The sequence below is a fragment of the Phasianus colchicus genome, chromosome 1 (assembly GCF_987193195.1).
Source record: "Phasianus colchicus chromosome 1, bPhaCol1.hap1.1, whole genome shotgun sequence".
In the NCBI taxonomy this organism is placed as follows: Eukaryota; Metazoa; Chordata; class Aves; order Galliformes; family Phasianidae; genus Phasianus; species Phasianus colchicus.
The window spans coordinates 125,522,713-125,542,482 of NC_143436.1; the positions used below are offsets into that span (position 1 = coordinate 125,522,713).

General features: G+C 42.0%; 1 protein-coding gene across 3 annotated transcripts in view; it reads left to right on the plus strand.

Moving 5' to 3' along the window:
• ARHGAP6 (Rho GTPase activating protein 6) overlaps nucleotides 1-19,770 on the plus strand; it is a 303,096-nt gene that overhangs the window by 148,767 nt on the left and 134,559 nt on the right. Inside the window, exon 1 of one of the 3 annotated variants that reach the window (XM_031596111.2) lies at nucleotides 1,347-1,455. The exons of 1 other annotated variant lie outside the window; for it this stretch is intronic. In XM_031596111.2, coding sequence (XP_031451971.2) covers nucleotides 1,411-1,455 — 45 coding nt within the window. In that variant the 5' untranslated portion in view covers nucleotides 1,347-1,410. Of the gene's footprint in view, nucleotides 1-1,346; nucleotides 1,456-19,770 lie in introns of those variants that run through there. One more of the 3 variants, XM_090125778.1, reaches the window with a different exon arrangement.

Below are 19,770 nucleotides of genomic sequence, written 5' to 3' on the forward strand. Positions count from 1 at the left end.
AGCCTTCTTTGATGTTCAGTGTTTCTTTTTGCATTGATCATTGCCAGCAGACAGGACTAAAGTGGGCAGTGATGCAGCCTGGGGGTAGACATGCTGCACGCCTCTCTGTCTGCTTTTTGCTGCTTCCTGCAGCCGAATGCCACAGCTGCCATGCAGAGGAAAAGCACTGGGACTCAGAGGAGGTGGTGTGTGTGTTCACTGAAAGAAGTAAAAAGCAGAACTTCATAATGGAGAACTGAGTGCTACGCTCTCTCTCTTGCTTTTTATTAATTTAACTACTTATTTTTACCTGGCGATTTGAAACGTTCAGCTCATAATATTTGTTTCTGATGGGTGCTGCTTTCCAACACGTTCTCTGCAATCGCTCAGATACCTTCCTGCCTCATTTTCCAGCAAGAGGGGTAGCACAGATGAATAGACAACAGCAAGTTTTATGCATAAATGCAGTTATTCTGTCCTTTGTTGAGGGCAAAGTGAGCTGAAAAACTCTCCCTGTGCAAGGGAAGTCCAAAGATACTTTCACCTGCAAAGGGAATGAAGGCCTATGGAGGATGCATAGCTTGCTGGGCATGGCACTTACCAAGCAGGGGGAAAGGAACACTGGCTCAACTGTGTGCTCTGGGTAGGTATCCTGAGTTTTTACCCAAATGTGTCAAAGAAGGATATTACCTTTGTTTACAAGTATTGCAAAGCACTGGTAACCTGTTTGCCTAGATTTTAAGTCAAAACCAGTGAAGGTCACTAATTTCACACGCATTGTTTCCATGGAGGAGGACTCATAGTAACTGAGGGACATACAGTTTTGATGGCTTTCTGCAAAGTACTGAGAAATGATTACAGAGATGGAAGCAGAAGAGCATCGAGCCCAGGCCTGAAGTCAGTTCTCGTTGCTTAGGTCACTGCTTCCCAAAGTTTGTGTATTTTTAAACACTGCCGTTGATAGCAACGCCACAATCTCCCCAGGCAAGTTGATTCTAATTAGAACACAGCGGAGTAGAATTTTCATTTAGGATTTGTTTCCTTTTCTGTGTGAATCGTGGGTTCACAGATCGGTTTGGGGTGGGAGGACCTCTAGGACTTCCATCCCCGTCGCGGGCAGGGACTCCGAAATCACACCTTACCAAATACACGTGTTAAGAAAGCAATCAAACAAACAACGAGTAAAACGCGTTCCTCTATCCCGACCCTCGGGGATGAACCTGAACACCGGGTTCTCCTCCGGCGGTGCCGCTGTCGGGGCTGTGCCGGTGCTGCCGGGCGGAGCGGCGGGCGGAGAGCAGGCCCCCTTTCTCCGCCTTCTTTTCCTCCTCCTCCTCCTCCTCTCCGGGGCTGCCGGGGCGGGGCGGGAGCGGCGGCTGCCGGGCGGGAGCCCCGAAGGAGCGGAGCCGAGCGGAGCTGAACCCCGCGCCCATGGGGGACTCGGTGTTCGGCGAGCGGCCGGCGCTGCGCTACGCGGTGAGTGCCGTACGGGGCCGGGGCCGGCTGCGGGTGCCGCTCCCGGGGGACGGCCCCGAGCAGGTGCCGGCGGGTCGGGGCTGCTCCCTTCGGATGTCCCGTGAGCGGGGTTGGACCGAAGCAGAAAAAGCCGTGAACGCGCTCGGGAAGCGCGCAGAGCGGTGTCCGGGTGCTGCCCGCCCTGCCCCAGCGCTGCCCCGCACCCCCGGGCGCTGCCTGTCCCGGCCCCGCCGTCCTCTGCTCTTCGGCTGATAGCGAGCGCTTTTTTTTGTTTCCTTCGCAAGGGCTTAGCGCCGTTGAGAAGCCGCTTCCTTTCTGCGAACCTTATTAGGAGCATTTTCTCAGTTGCTCGGGCAGAAGAAAAAAAAAAAAAAAAATCCACATAAAAACAACCGGCTGCGTCTTCTGCTGAACTCGTAAATAAGCGGCGGCACGAGCGAAGCGTGCCGGGTGCGATGCTGCTGTCGTCCGCGCTGATGCGCGCCGTGATGCGCGGCGCTTCGACGCCGTTGCTGGGGCCGCGTGGGAGCCGTAGGTCGGGGCCGAGCGACCCTCGGGTCCCCTCGCCCGGTGATGGTCTGAGGCGCTTCCGCCAGGTTCGCGGTGGTGCCTTCGGTGTTGGCCGTGGAAGTCGGCTTCTCCTTGTGCTTTCCTTAAGCCTGGTGCCGAGAGCCCAGAGTAGAAGGAGGCTTGGGGATTTCTGCTGTTATTTTTTTTTGGTGGTGCGTTTCGTTTTGAGTACTGTCATACCCACTCGGCTGTCGTGCAGGCGTACAGAAGCAGGGAACTTTTGCATCGCGTATGAGCAGTGACAGGGATTTCACTGGGAAACTCATTCTCCTGCACCCGATGAATAGAATCATATCTTAGAGTTGTAGAATAGCCTGGGTTGAAAAGTACCACAATGATCATCTAGTTTCAACCCCTCTGCTATGTGCAGGGTCGCCAGTCACTAGACGAGGCTGCCCAGAGCCACATCCAGCCTGGCAGGATGACACAGATAGATCGATGCTCTGCATAGTCCATGTTTACACACATGTTGTCTATGAGTAGCCCAACCAAAATCAAATGCTTGTTGACCTGCAGCACTCGATACCATTCTTAGTGCTGTTCTTATTAACTCTGAATAATTATACGGTCTGAGTACGAATCACGTTCTTGGATTGTTTTGATTACTGTAAGATAAAAATTATACCGTGTTATAGTATTTAATAGCAATTAATTTATCGGCAGAGCAAATTATAGTCATTTGTGTGGAGGGCTTCTCTTCTGCTTTTTAGGACTGATAATTAAAGTCTCATGATTTCCATAAAAGTACGTAAGGAAGCATCTGCTTTGCGTGTTAGTTCAGAGCAGCAGTGTGCTTTTGAGGCAGATCTCCCAGCTTTGTTCTGTGGTTTGTGTCTCGGGGCAGCCTGGGAGCATGGGAACTGGCGCCTGTTCAGATGCCACTGGCCTCTTCAGGACTGAGCTAGAGGCAGCTTTAGGTGAGCTTCTGAAGTTAGTTTGGTTTGGAGATGGAGTCCCCAGTACCACCTCCTCCGTTCTCTAATACCTACTGCTGGAGCTGTAGCCTGAGTCAGCACAAGGCCACTGTGGCAACAAAACGGCACAGTGAATTGGCAATTATAATTCACGCAAATGAAGGCTTTAAGACTCTCATGCCTGCTGTGATGGTCGTATATTAACCGATGACATGTTTGATCCAGCATATATTCTGTGTGAGTGGGATGACTGATAATTATGTCACAATTACACTTTGAATTGAGCACTGGGGCTGACTCAAAGAAGAGCTCCAGTAGGTAAAGAGTTTGTATAACCAACTGGAAGGTTTTTGTTGGTGAAAAGTAAATTAAAATAAACGTTAGCTGAACAAGTATAAAGATGTATTATTAAAGGTGAGTACAAGAAAAATGTTATACCTGCACTGAGTCACACAACGAAAGCTCTTTTTCCTCTCTGATGCTCGTATCTATGTAGTGATTTCATGAACACTCACAGAGAGTTAAATAATATCTCACCCTCACTGTATGTTGCCTGACCAAACAATACCCTTTAATTTCTAGGTCTAGGTTAGCTGATTAATCATCTGCTATTCTCTGCTGAATTCATTCTGATTTATGAGCTATTTTTGAAATTGTGATGTCTGTAACTGATATGAAGATCTGCAGAGGTTCTGGGAACATTTTTCAAACGATTTCATGAAGTGTAGAGGGATGGTCACCTTCCTTATGTGAGATATCTTCTTGAGTTTTTATATCTTAGAAGCATTTCCAGAGAGCATAAAAAACTGCCATGTATTTTGGCTCAAGCATCAGAAAGCTGTATTATACTTATTTCAAGAGATCCATTGGTAATTTGGAATGCAATTTTCTCCACAAGTGACTAAAAATAGCCTTGGGATTGCACAACAAACCTCTCAGTGGGGCAAAGCGGGAAGCTTGAAGCATGGTCTGGTTTGTATATAGCCACATGAGTCTCAATATAGCATCTTTAATCTTGGTTTGTCTTCCAGCATTTACCAGAAGGGATTTCCCTCAAGGGAGAGGGTGCTTGCCCTGCCTGTCTTTCACTGGGGAGTTGGAGAGCATGAGCTGGAGTAGGGCTTTGGAAGAGACTTCATCTGAAGCCAAGCAGCAAAGCTCTTCCTCAGGGCAGGAAACCAGGGCTTCTGCCAGGTTGAGCTACGCCTAGAAAGAGGGAACAGCCAGATGTCTGAAGAACACAAATATTAGTTGTCTTAAGATCACCTCCAATTTGGCTGTTAGTGTTTTGGGAAGAGAAAGATCCTTCCCTGCCTCCAGTAGTATTACGGGCATGGTCTTGTCATATGCACCCTTTGCTGGTAAGGTGGGTGGACTTTCTGCTTAGTTTTGCCATCTGAAATATATCCAAGTGGAAGGGTGCAGAAAGCAAAAGAAACAGTGTCATAGTTTCTCTCACAAATTTGGTGAACCACAGAATGCTTTCTGGGGCATAAAAGGAATTAGAAAGAAGATAATAGTCATTTTCTAGCCTTGTTGTAGTAATGTTAATTGTTATTTGCTAAAAAATTAGTTTACAGAATAGTTCAGAGTGAGCAATAGTGAGATTGGCGGTGACACTTTAAGACTGTAAAATGCTGTAAAATGCTTTGTGGGGTGGAGCCAAGTACTGACATGCTCCTGTGGATTTGATTGCCTTTTGCAAGAATCTGTTTTCAGTGCTGCTTGTCTTTCTGCTTTCAAGACACGTTGCTTGATGACTTGAGCCTTCAACCCCTCGTAGATTTTAACAACGTCTCTTAGATACCACAAGGAGACCACAATTATTACAGTGATGATAATAAATCTTGCAAGCAGTTTATTTTGTGGGACTAATACCATCGACTTCTTTCTTTGCTCTAAAGCAACTCACTCAGCTGCCCCAGGGCCGAATGAAACTTGCCGGGATTGCTTGTCTGGCCTGATCCCATCCTGTCCTTTCAACAGGACCTTTGGGAATGGACTTCAGACTGCACAAGTTGTCCTTGCAGTTGCAGGCTGTCCCCAGCTGTTCTTTCCTTGGAGCATCCCAGACTCTTTCCCCACTGCTCTTGCTACGAGAAAAAGCTGGGTGGCCCTTCAGGAAAAGGGCTGCTGTGAGTGGGCTGCTGTCACTGGGGCCATTTGTCTGGTTGCTTCACATTCCAAACAGGCTCTCCAGAAGGGAGCAGAGCAGAAGTGGAGCACAGCAGGAGACCAGTGGCATCTCTGCAGACCACCTGCAGTATGCTTTAGCTCTCAGTCTCAGTGCGGTGGGATTCAGGCATGAGAATAGGTTCTTGTCTACCAGGCTCTAAAAGCAAAACATCTCTGCTCCCTGTGAGACAGCTGCATATTTTCTAGTGCCCTGAGTACGCAAAGGCAGAGTTAAGTAGTTCTAAAAGATTAATTCAGTCCGTAGTTCTTTTTTTAAAAAAGAAACTGTGAAGAACACTTCCAACTTCATCAGATAAGTGAGTTACAGAAGAGATGGTTACCAGGAGAGCAGCGTTCACCTTCTGGCATCCTGCCCTCAGCCTCTCACTGACTGTGTGCACGTGGCACTGTTTGCTGAAGGAATACAGCTTGGGTCGCTGTTGAGTCCAATCCTTGCTTCTTCATTTTGGATGAAATTCCAATTAACAGTGATGATTCATGTTGCAAACACGCGATCATTTGAAAGTGCTTTTATTGCTAATCCTTTGAAAATGTATATAAACATAGGAAATGAGCACTATTTGTCGCTCTGTCGTGAGTACCAAGGCCAAGCTTTGACTGGGGTCGATGGACTCTGAAGTGTGTCCAGCCAGCTTTTATCTGTGCGGAACAGTGAGGAGTTAACAGCGAGGAGTCAGGAGGAGGGGATGCAGTGGGCTCTTGTGTGTGCCATAGGCTTTTAGAAAGCTGCGCAATGCAGATTTCAATACAGATTTGGTCATATTTTTACAGTGCTTGAACTCTTAATGTGTTCCCAGGGCTCTCCACGCGTACTTGTGTATGAACTGCCCTTCTCTCATGTACGTGGGGGAGAAGATGGGGAGTGATGCAGGTTGCGTTTGGCAAAGCTTCTCGGGTCTGATGCAGAGCTGCACTGAGGTGGTCACTGTTAGGTCTGTCCCCAGAGACTGGCTGGAAATGGAGGTTCCTTAAGTGCAATAGTGGTGGCCTCCAGGTAAAGCAGCCCTTTGGTTACATTTCCTCTGCCTGTCCATATCTAGTAGCATCTGTTAGTGTAGAATTGCTACAGTTCTTATATTAGTACTTATAGAGATGCTGATTAATCAAATGGTGTGACTTGAGCTTCAGGACTTTGAATAAAAGAGAGAGGTGCAGTGTTCTTTGGCATTGATAAAGTTGTATAGTTGTGTATTCACCTGGCACCATTTCCACTGCTTTTACATCTTTCAAGGGGATTTAACCAACCAGCAATAGTCCCTTGCAAAGCTACTGCATGAAAGAGACTTCATCCCTATGAAACTGACGAGGTCCATGGGAGCAGCAAGGTCACCTGTGGCCAAAATCATCAACCTGCACGGTGCTGGAAGGAGGGACAGCTGGGCAGATGAGTCTTTTAACGACTGTCCCTTACGTGCCATATACCCTTGTCATTTGCTGAGCAGTATGGCTGAGAGGGTGCTGGCCTCCGCTCTCCTTCCAATGGCATGTCTGCTCCTGCAGCAGCAGGGTGGCCAAACTCTCAGTGGCTTGGAAAAGATGTATCCTAAGTTTGAATTTCATTCTCTTCTTGCCTGGCTGCGATATTTGAGAATACAGAAAGCCACTGTGCTCCGTGAAGTGAAATGGCTTTTTCTTGTCTAGGGAATAAAGGAGGTGTGCGTGCATTGTATTACTCACAAAAAGAACTTGAACACCTTTCTGCAGCAAGCCCCAGCTGATGAGGCCACGTGGTTCACATTTGCTTTTTCTACAGGGGTGTCAAATCTGAATGCTCCCGTGGGAGGAGCCTGGGTCTTATCTGGACTGACTGACTCAAGAAGAAAACTAAGTAATGTTTTTCTTTCTAATGATTGCTATCTGAGACGTTATCGACAGTGCACAGTTGAAAGGATTTCCTGAATATATCCTCTACTAAGTCAAAAAGTGTTAGGAGCTGCTAACGGGAAACTGAATATTACAGCAATGGCTGAATAGATTGCAGGGTAGCTTTCACTTTTTAAAGACATAATGAGTGGAGTTGGGTCTGTCCAGCAGAGGTGCCCTTGGATAGAGAGGAAGAGCAAGTCCTAATTATAGCTACCTGTGCCACGGTCTGCTGTTATTTTGTAGGGGGTGCTTTATGTTCAAGAGCAATTGAATGAGTCCTTAGAAATGATATTGGAATCTGCTTGGTATTTCACCGTACAGTTGAACTGATTATTTTAAAATAACATTTAATCCGTGTGTTTTTTGTATGCTAGTTTATCTGTACCTGATTATCAACCTGCTGTGGCTACACTGCCTAGATGAGCCTGTGAATTTATGACAATATTGTACTGTATATTTCACCTGACTTATAGTCAGTCTTCAGCCTCTTTGTTTACTGTAGATGAACACATAGGCATATATTTTGTTTACTTGTTTTTTAAATCAAGCATCTTGTGTGACTGAGCATGTCTGTGGACACCTGATCTATAGTACCCAGACTTTAGCTTGAGTGTCTGTATCTCCTGAAATTTGCAGTTATTTTTTCTTGCCCTTGTAAGAGTATGATTTTTTTTGCAAATGTTTATGGATTTGGAAAGCTTATTGTGTTGTCTAGGCTGTCAGACTTGATTTAAAGACATAAATTAGGTGGTGTTTAATATTGATTACATTCTCCCTTAGCCGAGTGGTCTGTAAGAGCTCCTGTTAATGCTCATCTCTACATGACTTGACATATGGATGCAGTATCATTGCAGGCTGAAATTCTTCTCATTTTGAGTAGATTACTGTATCTCTTACAGTCTGATCCTTTTAATACATACTCTGAGTCTTGCAAAGCACTTTGTTGTTTAAATACAAGCTGTGGAAAAGAATCTGACTTTTTTTTTTTTTTTTCAAAATACAGATACTGCTTGAAAAATTTGAAAATACACTTAAGCATTATGGGAGGGAGAGTGTTTTGAGTGTATGTGGTACGTAGTGTTGTCTGTAAGAAGAAAAAAAAAGACAAAGCAAACCTCAGCTGGTGTAGGAGGAAAGCCATAGGTGCCAGCAGCCAGTTCTTTCCTTGTTGAAGTATGTCATGGGTCTTGAAACAGATGTTGGGTCCTGCATTGTGCAGAAGCCACACCTGCTGCTTCCCTTGGCAAATTATCTCACTTTCCAGTGACCTTTGGGTAAAACATCCTTTTATTGGTACTCTGCCCTTTAAATGTTTCCTTTTTTCCTCTTGGTGAACTGTTTGTGTCCTGTATCATTTCAGGCTGCCATTGATATTTGCATGCCAAGATTATGTCCCCTTTTAATATCAGTGTTTGTAGCTGTGTATATTGCATGTTTGAAACATTCCCCATGCCCAGGAAAATTATCTTTTTTTAATTAAAATAGGACGAGTGATTTGTTATAGTGCAGAGCATGGTACTGAGGAACTTGTGGCAGAATGCAGGAGATGATGTTGAGCTAGCTGCAAGCAGAGATATGAGTAATGGGGAACCCCAGTGAGCTGGCTGCTTCCTCTCCCAGATGCCTGTTTCTGTGGTCTTGCCTCATTGGTGTTTTTGTAGTCAGGTGCATGGCCTGTTTCGGCTTCTAAGCACATCTGGACAAATGGGTGCTAACAGGGTGTGTGTGATGTACAGAGGGTGAGAGGGAATGGCCTCGAGTTGCACTAGGAGGGGTTCAGGTTGGATGTTAGGAAACATTTCTTCTCTAGAAGAGTGGTCAGGCATTGAAACAGGGAGGTGGTGGAGACACCGTCCCTGGAGGTGTTGAGGAAACATGTAGATGTGGCACTGAGGGACATGGTTAGTGGGCATGGTGTGATGGGATGACATTTGGTCTAGGTGATCTTAGAGTCTTTTCCAACCTCAGTGATTCTGTGATTCCAGCCTTAAGGATTCTATGAAGCCTAAGTAATCCAGGAACAAACAGCAATGGATCTCACCTGCTCCCACATATGTGGCACTCTAGGTCAATATTAATATGATGTAATTTTCCTGCATGACCTTGTTCTGAAATGTATTTAAGAAGCCTGTTCTTAAATCAGACATGGATGTGAAATTCAGCATGGAGAACAGATCGATGGTACGTGAAGTTAAGAATGTGATTTTTACCTACCTTCTCACAAGATGCATCTGCATTTTAGTCAGGATTTTCCACACGTGATCACACACACAGGCTGGGTGAAGCAGTATCAAATTGTGTGTTTATGGGAATTGAAGATAAAAATGTTGCAACAAGAGGTGTTGATCTCCATTGGAATAAAAAAGAATAGGGATAAAGCAAAGCAAACTCTGCAATTTGTCAAATGCTTTTGTTACTGAAGTTCCTAAGAGAGTCTGTGTTGTTACATTTACAGAAAAGATGGCATTGTCTTTTCTGATTGCTTATCAGATGACCATTACTTTCTGGCTAATTATTTTTTTCTGGTTGAAATTCTCTCTATTGTGAGCTTACTAATGGAGACTAATCATCCAAGTAAAGGTAATTCATGGCATCAGACGTGATCCTTTCAATTAATTAATTACCTGCTGGCTCTGTAGTGTTTGATAGCCTTCCTTCATGTGTGAAATTTAGGAGACTCCATTTAATTGATTATTTCTTTAGGAATCTAGAGATTTTGTTGCTAGTCATGCTTGTGATGAGCAGAACAAAATGCCTTACTTCTTGAGGGGACTATATAGCAGCTGGAGAGTATTTAAATTCTATAGTGCTGGAACAGTATTTCTGCCGTAAATTCAAGATGTCAGTGGCTCTTTTAGGCCATTACTGAGACTGAGCTGGAGTCAAGTTTGTCTCCCTTCCTGTAGTGGAGTGAATTTAGGCTTTTCCCATACTGTTCCACACCAATTTGTATCACTTTTCATTTCTGCTTTGCCATTAGAAATTCAAGGTCATGTAATTCTGTGTTTGCATTAGCGCAGGCTGTCTAAAGTCCAGGTGAGCAAGACCTATGTTAGTTATTTTAAATGTGTCATAGTGGCATTCAGACATGTTCTATAAAGTACAGGGATGAAATGACACTTTGGATTCTCAAATTTATTGTCTTTCAGTGACTCTCAGGTCAGCACAGCTGAATTTGGAAAGACTTTTCTATTAGCTGGTCCTGCAAATTGAGCCAGCTGAAGCCTAAGGCTGTGTTCTTCTTCATGCACTGTTGCCAATAGAAAATACCTATTAATTGTTACCGTGCAGCCAAAGTTTTGTATATACTGTTGCAGCTCTTTTTTTTTCTCATTGGAGGGCTGAAAATAGTCAAGGGCAGTATTTCTCTCCATACGATAAATAGAGAGTAATTGAAATAAACACAGAGAGCATTTCTTTTGAGTAGCAAGCTGGCTTTTTTTCTGTCCCTAAGCATAACTCCCAAATGTTTGTCTAGAAATAATACTGCCAGGAAGCCCTTACAGTTTCTGTCTATGACTATAAATGTGGTACATTATACCTTAACTTGCGTGTAACATTAAACAGAGTTTACATATATCTTTCTTCTGGCTTATTTCGTACCAGTTGTTTAAATCATTTGCCCTTTGCTTAGAATTCATGCCTGAAAAAGGAATTCCATCTGCAGAAACATCATTGAATTCCTTTCCTTTAGTAACACGTTCCTGAGGATGGCGTTTTAAGCTCTCTTAAATGATTTCTTACACGTTTTAATCAGTTTTCTAGTCTGCACTACGTCTTTGGTGTTAAATTAAATACAATGCAACTGGCTACAAATAATTATTTACTTTGTGTTATATTTTGCAGTTTATGGCATTCCTTCCACTAAAAGTACCAGGAAATAACAGGTTTTTCTACTTCTCTCAGGTTTTGTGTGTCCATATTTAATTTGCTAATGCACATTCTCCAATATAGGCTTAATAGAATTTTCCTAAGGTCTTCATGTGGTTCTCTCTTAATAATTTAATTTTGCTGAGTCTGTATTTTGAACCCTTCAAATTCACTTGTGATGGAGGGTTTCAGTTGCATAGATGTAGAAGATTGAAGTAAAATGATTCCCTCTTCCTCTCTCTTCCTTCTATTTTTTTTCCCCTTGGCTTATTATGGATTGTCATTGCATGATGTTGATTATTTTTGTGTGTGAGAGACATTTGATTTGGTGTTCGACCCTCTATCTTGCTGCTCTTCTTCTCTTCAGAGTGCTATTTTGGTCTACGTTAAATTTGCCTGCCTGAAATTTTCTGCAGTGCTGCAACTTTTCTCTTGCTATGGAAGTAGATTACATCTGAAAATACTGTTATTCATGTGGCTGCTTAACAAGGGTGAGAAGGGTTTCAGCATTCTTAGACTTGCACATGTAGTCTTTGTTATACATTTCCTCTTTCCATTTCCATTTATGTGCCATCTCCACTGTTGTATCATTCATTTTCTCCTGTGTGCTCCATGTGCCTCTCTCCTTTCTCCAATACAGAAGTACAGAAGTGGAGATGAACATTTCAGAGCAAACTGTCGATCTGAAACATATATTGTCATTTTAGAGCGATCTTTGCTAACTAAAAATCAGAAACAGAGCAAATCCCAAGCAGACAGGTTCCTAAGTTGAACATTTATGCTGCCCTTTCTCTTTTCTTAGCTTATGACTTACATACTTTTTAATGAAATCAAACTTACGAACTGCTAGGAACAGAACTTGTAGTTAGCTTGCTTGGTAGTGTTTAATGCATTTTTGATACAGTCAGGGTAACAGTCCTAGAAGTGTGTGTCTGTCCTTGGTTTTAGCAAATAACTGTCTTGTTTTCACGGTGACTCATCTTGCTGTTTTCTGGCATGAAAATTTCATTTTCAGTTATTGGTAATACTATTTGTATTTCTGCTAAATTAGTAGAATTGTTGTTTATCTATTAAGCATGCAAAAACAAGCAGAGATTAGCAGGTCACATTTATTCTCAGGTAAGTACCTGCAGTTAATGGAGTTATCACGAGGATTTAATGTGTCTTACTATTCATATTAGTTCTCTGGACTGGCCTCCTCCTATTTCCATTCTAAATTTTCCATTTTAAAGCAAGGATGAATGCAACTGAAATAAGATGAGCAGAGCAAGGTAAGAACAGATGCTCTCACTCATTATAGTACATGTTTAGGTGCCTAGACAAATATGTAACTGCAAGCAGGTTCTAAATAAGCAGATAAGGAACCTACTTTGATCAACTCAATCAAAAACGCCAGTTCATTTTGTGAGTTTTCTTTCAATCTCCTCAGACCTTCTCTGCTGTGTTCTCATTTGTTTCAAGTGGGGAGCAGTGGGGACACCATATTCCAGTGAGAATTCAGATGCAGCTCTGCAGATGGTTCAGCTGGTGTCCTTCTCCATGCCCAATGTATGCAGAGCAGTCAGTCATCACAGGGCTACCGGCTCTTCAGTGGGTCTGTGCCACTGCTTGAGGCCTGCTCTCTGGGCACATGTAACCATAGAATCACAGAAAGGCTTAGTTTGGAAGGGACCTGAAAGCCCACCCAGTCCCACCCCCTGCTGTGGGCAGGGCTGTCCCCCACCAGCTCAGGCTGCCCAGGGCCCATCCAGCCTGGCCTTAAGTGCCTCCAAGGCATGGGGCACCACAGCTTCTCTGGGCAGCTGTGCCAGGTCCTCACCAACCTCTGGGTAAAGGATTTCTGTATAACATCTAACCAAAACCTCCTCTTCTAGTTTAAAACCATTCCTCCTTGTCCTATCACTATCTGCTATGTAAAGAGTTGGTTCCCCTCCTGCTTGTAAGCTCCTTTCAAGTACTGGAAGGATGCTTAAGAAGAACTAGAGAGATTGAGATGAGACTCAAAAAAGAGCTGAAGGAAACCCCATCTGTTGTGAGTAGTTACTGAATACAGTAACTCTTCAGATAATGGCTAGTGGCTTGGTTTTCATTAGTCCTGGTGGTTGCTAGCTCCTGGTGTCTTCAGCTGCAGCTTTTCTTGCTTAATGTTCCTGAAGAGCAGCGCTCAGGGATTAGGCTATAAATTCATCTAAGTCTGCTGACGCATCCATGAGAACAAACACCAAGCCAAAAGGCAGACCTGCTTTACCACTGCCTTAGTGAGAAGCCACACTCGAAAGGAGATATTTCTTTTGGAAAAGAGAACCTTATAATCACAAGTGTGTCTGTCTTATGTCTTTCTTGTGTGTGTGTGTTAGAACTTATTGGTTGCATATCTGTGTGCATTTTAGTGCTGTATTTGCATAACCTGTTTGGTTTGTAGGTTTGGTTGTTTTTGTTTTTTTTTTCTGTTTCTCTGCTGGTAGTGTTTCACTTGAAGTTGTCGACAAGATTACCCAGTCAGCCCATTGTTATTGGTTTTTAATGTCACCAGCTTAGCCACCAAATGGGACAGAGAGAAGGAGCCACACATTCCTCTCGAGGGTGCAACAGAAAAGCTGTTCTCTCTTACAGGAATACACTTAACTAGTTGAGACCACCTTTAGTTATTCATTTGGAAATGTTTACAAAACACAAGAAATCCCCACACATAAAGAAAACTCCTTGCCACTTTCTAACACAAGGTAGTTGTGACATAATGCTTAATAGTGACTTCTGGTTGTAGCGTTTCCAGTGTTTTGGTTTTTTGTTTGTTTGTTAATTGAGAGCTCAACATATGAGTTTTGAATAATTATTCCCCTGAAATACTGTTCCTTAAAAACATTCTTTCTCAATGGTTATTCATGTCTTTCAGAAAAATGATTAGAAAGTTGCAGTTCTGACAATGGCAGAAGTAATTGCACAAGTTCCAGGAATGAAGCCATAGTGGAGAAAAATTTAAGGACCAAGATATAAGTGTAATTAAATTAAACAACTTGAAGTGATAACATTGATGCAATTTTGCTTGCAGCTGTGCTTGCAGAAGGATGCTCCTTTTGTAGCATTTAAACTGAATCTGATTCATAACAATTATTTATCCAGAAGGTTTCAGATTCTTTATTGCTTTCACAGCCTGTTTTCTGGTGCCTTCTTTTAATGCCTGTGTACCTCTTCCTTACTGCAAGATCAAAATTGTGTCTGCTGTTTGACATTGTGAGGAGAGTCACCCATCATCTTATGGGCCACTTCTTAGTCCCATGTTCTCAGGAATGTTTGGTAGTTTCCTGGCTCGTGTACATTTCCCATAGGCTTGTACTCTTAAATGTAATGTAAGTTAATTCTTAAATGACTGCTGAAGCAGGTACTTCCACTCTTAGTAAGTCTGCATAGGTCTAACTTGAGCACCAAGGAAAGTTGTATGGGTTGGAAGAGTAGCTTTTTCTTGAGTTTCTTTAAACATCTGCCTGTCACTTGTTGCTTCAGTGCACATCTCCCTCCTGTTTGCAGCAGACATGGATTCTTTTTAGCACTCACACTATACTCTATTCCCTGGAGAATTAGGCTGTTTAGCACTGTAGAAGGACCAGAGAGGAAATGATCTCTTGACTGAGTCTATTAATTATTGTTCTCTTGAGAATCTGGTTTGTCCTCAAACAGTAAATAGCAATAGCAAACAGTAAAAGTGCTCTGGAAACAAATGCGATTATTACTCGTGTTTGGCAAATTAGGGTTCTGACCTTTTTCCCAAAGGTTTTGAAGAAGGCTTGTTCTGTTTCAGTGTCTTTATATAAAGAACATCCATTTTTGAGGTTAGAATTCTTCACTTCCATGAAGTTTGAAAGTGATTTATTTGAAAGGAAAGTATTTGGAAAGTTTAGCAAAATTCCATTTGACCAGTATCTAAGAATGTAGGACAGGGGTATTCCTGGGCCATGTATTCCTGCCCCTTTCTGTTGCAGGGTGTGGCACATAATCCCTTACATAAACACAAAGCAGTGAGCTCTGCCTCAGAAGCAGCTTTTCTTCTATTTACTCCTTCTGTCAGAGCGCATTGACTGCAGAATGCATTGACTGATAGTCATTTTTCTATCAGACTGAATTTGTTTTTGGGGCAGTGTGATCTTTTAGCTTAAACTCCACTTTTGCTGTCCTGATATTGATCCAAGTTTTTCATTTTGTTTTGGCTGAAGAAGTGAAGCTCGCCCTTTGCTGTGATGGACATCTTTACTGTGTGCCTCTGCCTCCTTCTTGTGGCTTTACCTAGGAGCGGCCTTCAGGTGTGGTGGAAACAAATGGCTATCTGGGGAAGCAGGGTGGCAGGAGCTTATATCATGGCCTGGACTTGAGGGAATATCCACAGTCCTGCTCCCTCCCCAGCTCTAGCTTTAAATGGAGTCTGCGCCTATCAGGTCATTTCAGTGCTGCAGCATTCTCCAAGGAGATGAACACCGCCATTTGTGGCCTTTCCACCTCATTGTTTTTTTTGTATTTCCCATATTTTAAATAGATGCCCTCATCAGCCTCATTCTGTGGTTTCTCTGAGGAATCATCATCCTCTAAGAGAACAATTTGTGCCTCCACAGGTAGAGATGAGGGAAACTACAAATAATGCAAAGTATGGTCTTCTTCTTCTCCTTAATTTATGCACTTTATTGGCACTGTTCTTTCTGTTTTGCCAAACTTGATAAAAGAAGCAAAAATAGTGTTGGGGCACAGAACAGTACATGCTATTTAAGGAAAATCTGTTACAAGCATTATCCATTCAAATTGACATTATTGCTCTCTTACATGGTTACAATTAAGACTTGAAATCATTTTATTTGCTATGCTGTGGACCTGGTGCCGTGTGCTCTCACCAGGGATATGTTGCATTTATAAATGGAATTAATATTTACACAATTTTAAGGTTGACATTCCATTAAGTAAAGTTGAGTGTTATTTTCTCTCCATCTCTCCTTTCTTTCTTACATTTCATGAATCTGAATGGGGAAGAACAATAACAGATCTTTGTATGCCTCACTGTTTAAAGTGCAAGTGTTCCAGCTCTACCCTACATCATTTCCCCCCATTTTAAAGTTTTGGAGGCACCTAAAAAAATATTCAAAGGAAATGTATGTCAATATGGTTTTAAGTATAGCAGAAGGCATTTTGAAATATTGACTCATGCAAAGTGTTAATAAATGTTAACTGCATTGAGATTGCTTAGAGCTGCCCTTTTTAGGCTACAAAAGTGAGCGGTGCTTCTGAAATGCCAAATCAATATTAAATCATCTGAAAACTTGTCCTTCCATATGTATCTGTCTCAAGTAGGTAAGAGTCTTCTATTAAATTGGCTAATTATCTGACAGTTTTTGACAAGGAGGTCCATAAGCTTAAAAAACTTCCTTAAGCTTCTGAAATTTTCAAATTTTCTGTCCCTAAGAGAACTTTTAAAATGGTTCTGAATGAGTTTGTTAGGAGATAACCAACAGTTTTTGTTGTGCTTCCCAACCTGTTCACAAGGTCCCCAAATGGTGTGGGAGTGATGAGATTATCCCAGCTGCTGAGGTGTGGAAGGCCTCCTGGTTGATGGCATGGGGAAAGACTCAGGAACTTTTCCTGTGTTTTGTTTTACTTTTTCATGACAGATTTAATTTTTAGGTAGTTTTGTGTGGAACTGATAGACTCGATCCTTAGGGATCCCTTCCAATTCAGGAAATTCCATGATTCTAAGACATCAAGTGCAGTGGGATGCTTTTAGTCCTTGAAGTCCTAATGCCAAGTTTAGATTTGGTCTAGCAGCCCTTATGTTACCAAGTAAGAAAATACAACTGGGAGATGCGTGTCTATGGGAAATTTTTGTTTCTTGGAGAAGATACTATTAATAATGACAGATATTTCTGGATGTAGGAGTCAATGTATTTATCTTCCTTGTAGTTACTGAATGAGATCATTCAGTCTCAGGCCTAGTTTTTGTATGTGGGAATGGCCTTGTAGAAGAGCTGTCAGTGAAAACAGTCCTAGAACATATGTTCATCATTTAATTCATCTCAAATAGGTAAGTGAACAAAATATAATAGAAGTAATTAAAGTAATAAATTAACTAAAAGAGATCAGGGACTAAAACATGATTGAGACTTAAGAATTTCTTAATCTAAATCCCCAAACTTTCTGAAGTGTACTGAAAATGTTTTATTGGAGATGTAAATTGAGAGTGAAAGGTAATGCTGCATAGCAAGCCCTTGCTGGGATATTAAAGGCTTCTGTGACAACTGTCAAAAGTAATGCTGATTTCTTTACAGAGGAAATTGATGCAAGTATCATGTTCATCATAAAGCATAAGTGCATGTGGTCTTCTTGGATCCTGAGAACCATGATATCCATCCCTACATAACCATAAGAACCATCAAAAGTATGTTTTCTTTACTCTAAGCATATTAATTGTTCTTGTCAGATATTTCTCTCTGTGAGTCTTGGTTGACTGTGTCACGAGACATCATCACAAATTACAGTAAGGGCCTGACACAGAAAATTTATAATCCAAAAAAATTCTCAATTCTTTTTGGTGCATCAGTCCTTTCAGAGCTGCTCACGCGACTCAGGAATAACAGATAATTCTTACTGCTGAGAGGAAAAAAAAGTGTGACTCAGGCACCTGCAGATTATTCTGAAATCAGTTGTTTGAAAGGCTTTTGAACAAGGAAGTCGTTATTAAAGGCAAAGAATAATGAAGAGCAAACGAGGAGGAAAAACCAAAATACAGTTTTTCCACAGCTGAGTTGTGCCAGAGTAATTTGATGGTTATCTTTAATGGTTGCTGTACTTATGTGGAGCTCGTGTGTTTTGTTCTTTTCTCAGCATTGGCCTCGGCTGATGTGCCAGGTGTCAGATTTTCTTAGAGGAAGTGTTTGCACCACTGCGTAGGGCGCTAATGCAGTTTCTCTGGGGAGCTGAGTATGTTTCTAATGCTCAAGAGAGATAAATTAATGTGTGGACGAACTGTAAGAAAACTGGAAATAGAGGTATTGTGATCTTGAGGTATTGAGGAGAATAACTTTGCTTAATCTACCACAAGGAAAGATGCAAAGGCTGTGATTATTGTTGGCGAATACATCAAGGGAATAAACAGAAAAGAAAAAGAATTCTTTCAGTAAAAGCACAGTGATGGCATCTAATAAATCACAGGCTAGGCATAAATAAACACAGATTTGAAGTTGGAAGGTTTCTGCTCTGGAAGCAGGGAGATCCTGGGCAACCTGTCTCCTAGATTGTGTTCCTCATCTTGTTCTGAATGGTCCATCCTGCGTTCTCTCATCACAAACCTTTCCGTTGCCTGGAATACAAAATCTATGTTCTGGACAAAACTGGTGGAGTTCCACAAAAAGCATTGGTTTTTGAACAATTGTACATTTAAAAGATTTGCGTTGAGGAATTTTATTGTGGTTTCTGTGTGTAAAGGACTGTTAGCACTGTGCATATCTATTTGAAGTCTCATATTCTGCTCCAAATAAGTGAAAAAGAGAGCCTAGTGTATCCATGGAGACAGAATGTGCTGGAGGATGTAAAATCTGAAAAAAAGTTATAAGGTATTTTCATCTCCAAACTTTTCTATTGAGTGGACTGTATTTACAATCTACAAGGGCAGATCACTTTATGTCAAATCCTATGTAACAAGTGGCCTTCTGGGCCATTAATGGTAGGAGGGCAGGAAATGCAGAACTTAAGCAAACAAATCTTGGAGTCAAGTGCATTAGGTAAAATGAAAAGTGAGCTTTGGTCTCACTGGGACAAAAAATAGCTTGTAGTTTTAGTGTAGTGACTAATTCAATTCCTTTTTCCTACTTTTTTTTTTTTTTTTAAATTATAGTTTTATATATGAATATACTGTTTATAAAGCACTTCTTTAAATAAGTTTTTGCAGAGGGTAAGAAATGTCTCCCAGCCATCCTTTCCCCTCTGCAGAGGAATGAGGTGGGATTCTGTCTCCACGTGTATGGATGCAGAGCACAGTTTTGATTCTCTTAAGGGGGAAAGAGAAGAGCCCTGGGAAGTGCTCACAACCCAGTCCAGCAAATATGTGAGGGTTGTATTTTGTTGGTTTTTTTTTTTTTTTTTTAAGGCAGAAGCTATGCAGCCTTAAAAGGACTTGTTTAAATTTTTCTGTATGTGCGCTGAATACGTCGAGTTTGTAAGGAGCCCAGTGATTCTTGTATCCTTTTAAAGTGAAAATTATAGAATACTTCACTTAATGTTTCTCAGCAAAATGCAGATTCTATCTCTTGCAACAAGGAGAATCTTAAAGCTGGATTTAGTGAGAAACAGCACGTGGACTTTTTAAATCATTTGCTGTTGAAAAATGGGTTGGGAGACCAGGAGCTGCTGTCTTCTAACAGCTTTGACATGGTGCACTCAAAAGGAACCCCCTCTCCTATGCCTCAAACCACAAACCCAAACAAGTCCTTTTAAGGCTGTATTATAAGGAGGGCGTAGGAGATAGGTACTATATAAAACATTAAATAAGTGAATTAAATAATATGAGAAGGACTGGAGTGAAATGGAAACCAGAAGTGGCAGAAGAAATGAAAAGTTCCATGGAAATTAGCCAGAGGTTTGATGCATTTCACAGCTTCTTTGCCTTAAATAGGTTCTGAAGGTTGGGAGTATGTTGTGTAATGTCGTACGATCACAGACAAGCCAGGCTATCAGAGAAGGATGTGATGAGGGTTTTATAAATGCTCCATAACTGGCTTCCATAAATCGCTAAAGAGTGCAGTGATGGAAGATTTCTGGATTTTGGTTTATACGGTTTGATAATAGGGAACAAAGTGATAGAGCGCTTACTTGCCTGTCATTCTTCCAAATGTTTTCTTATCTTACAGTTGTTTTGTAGCCATCAAATCTC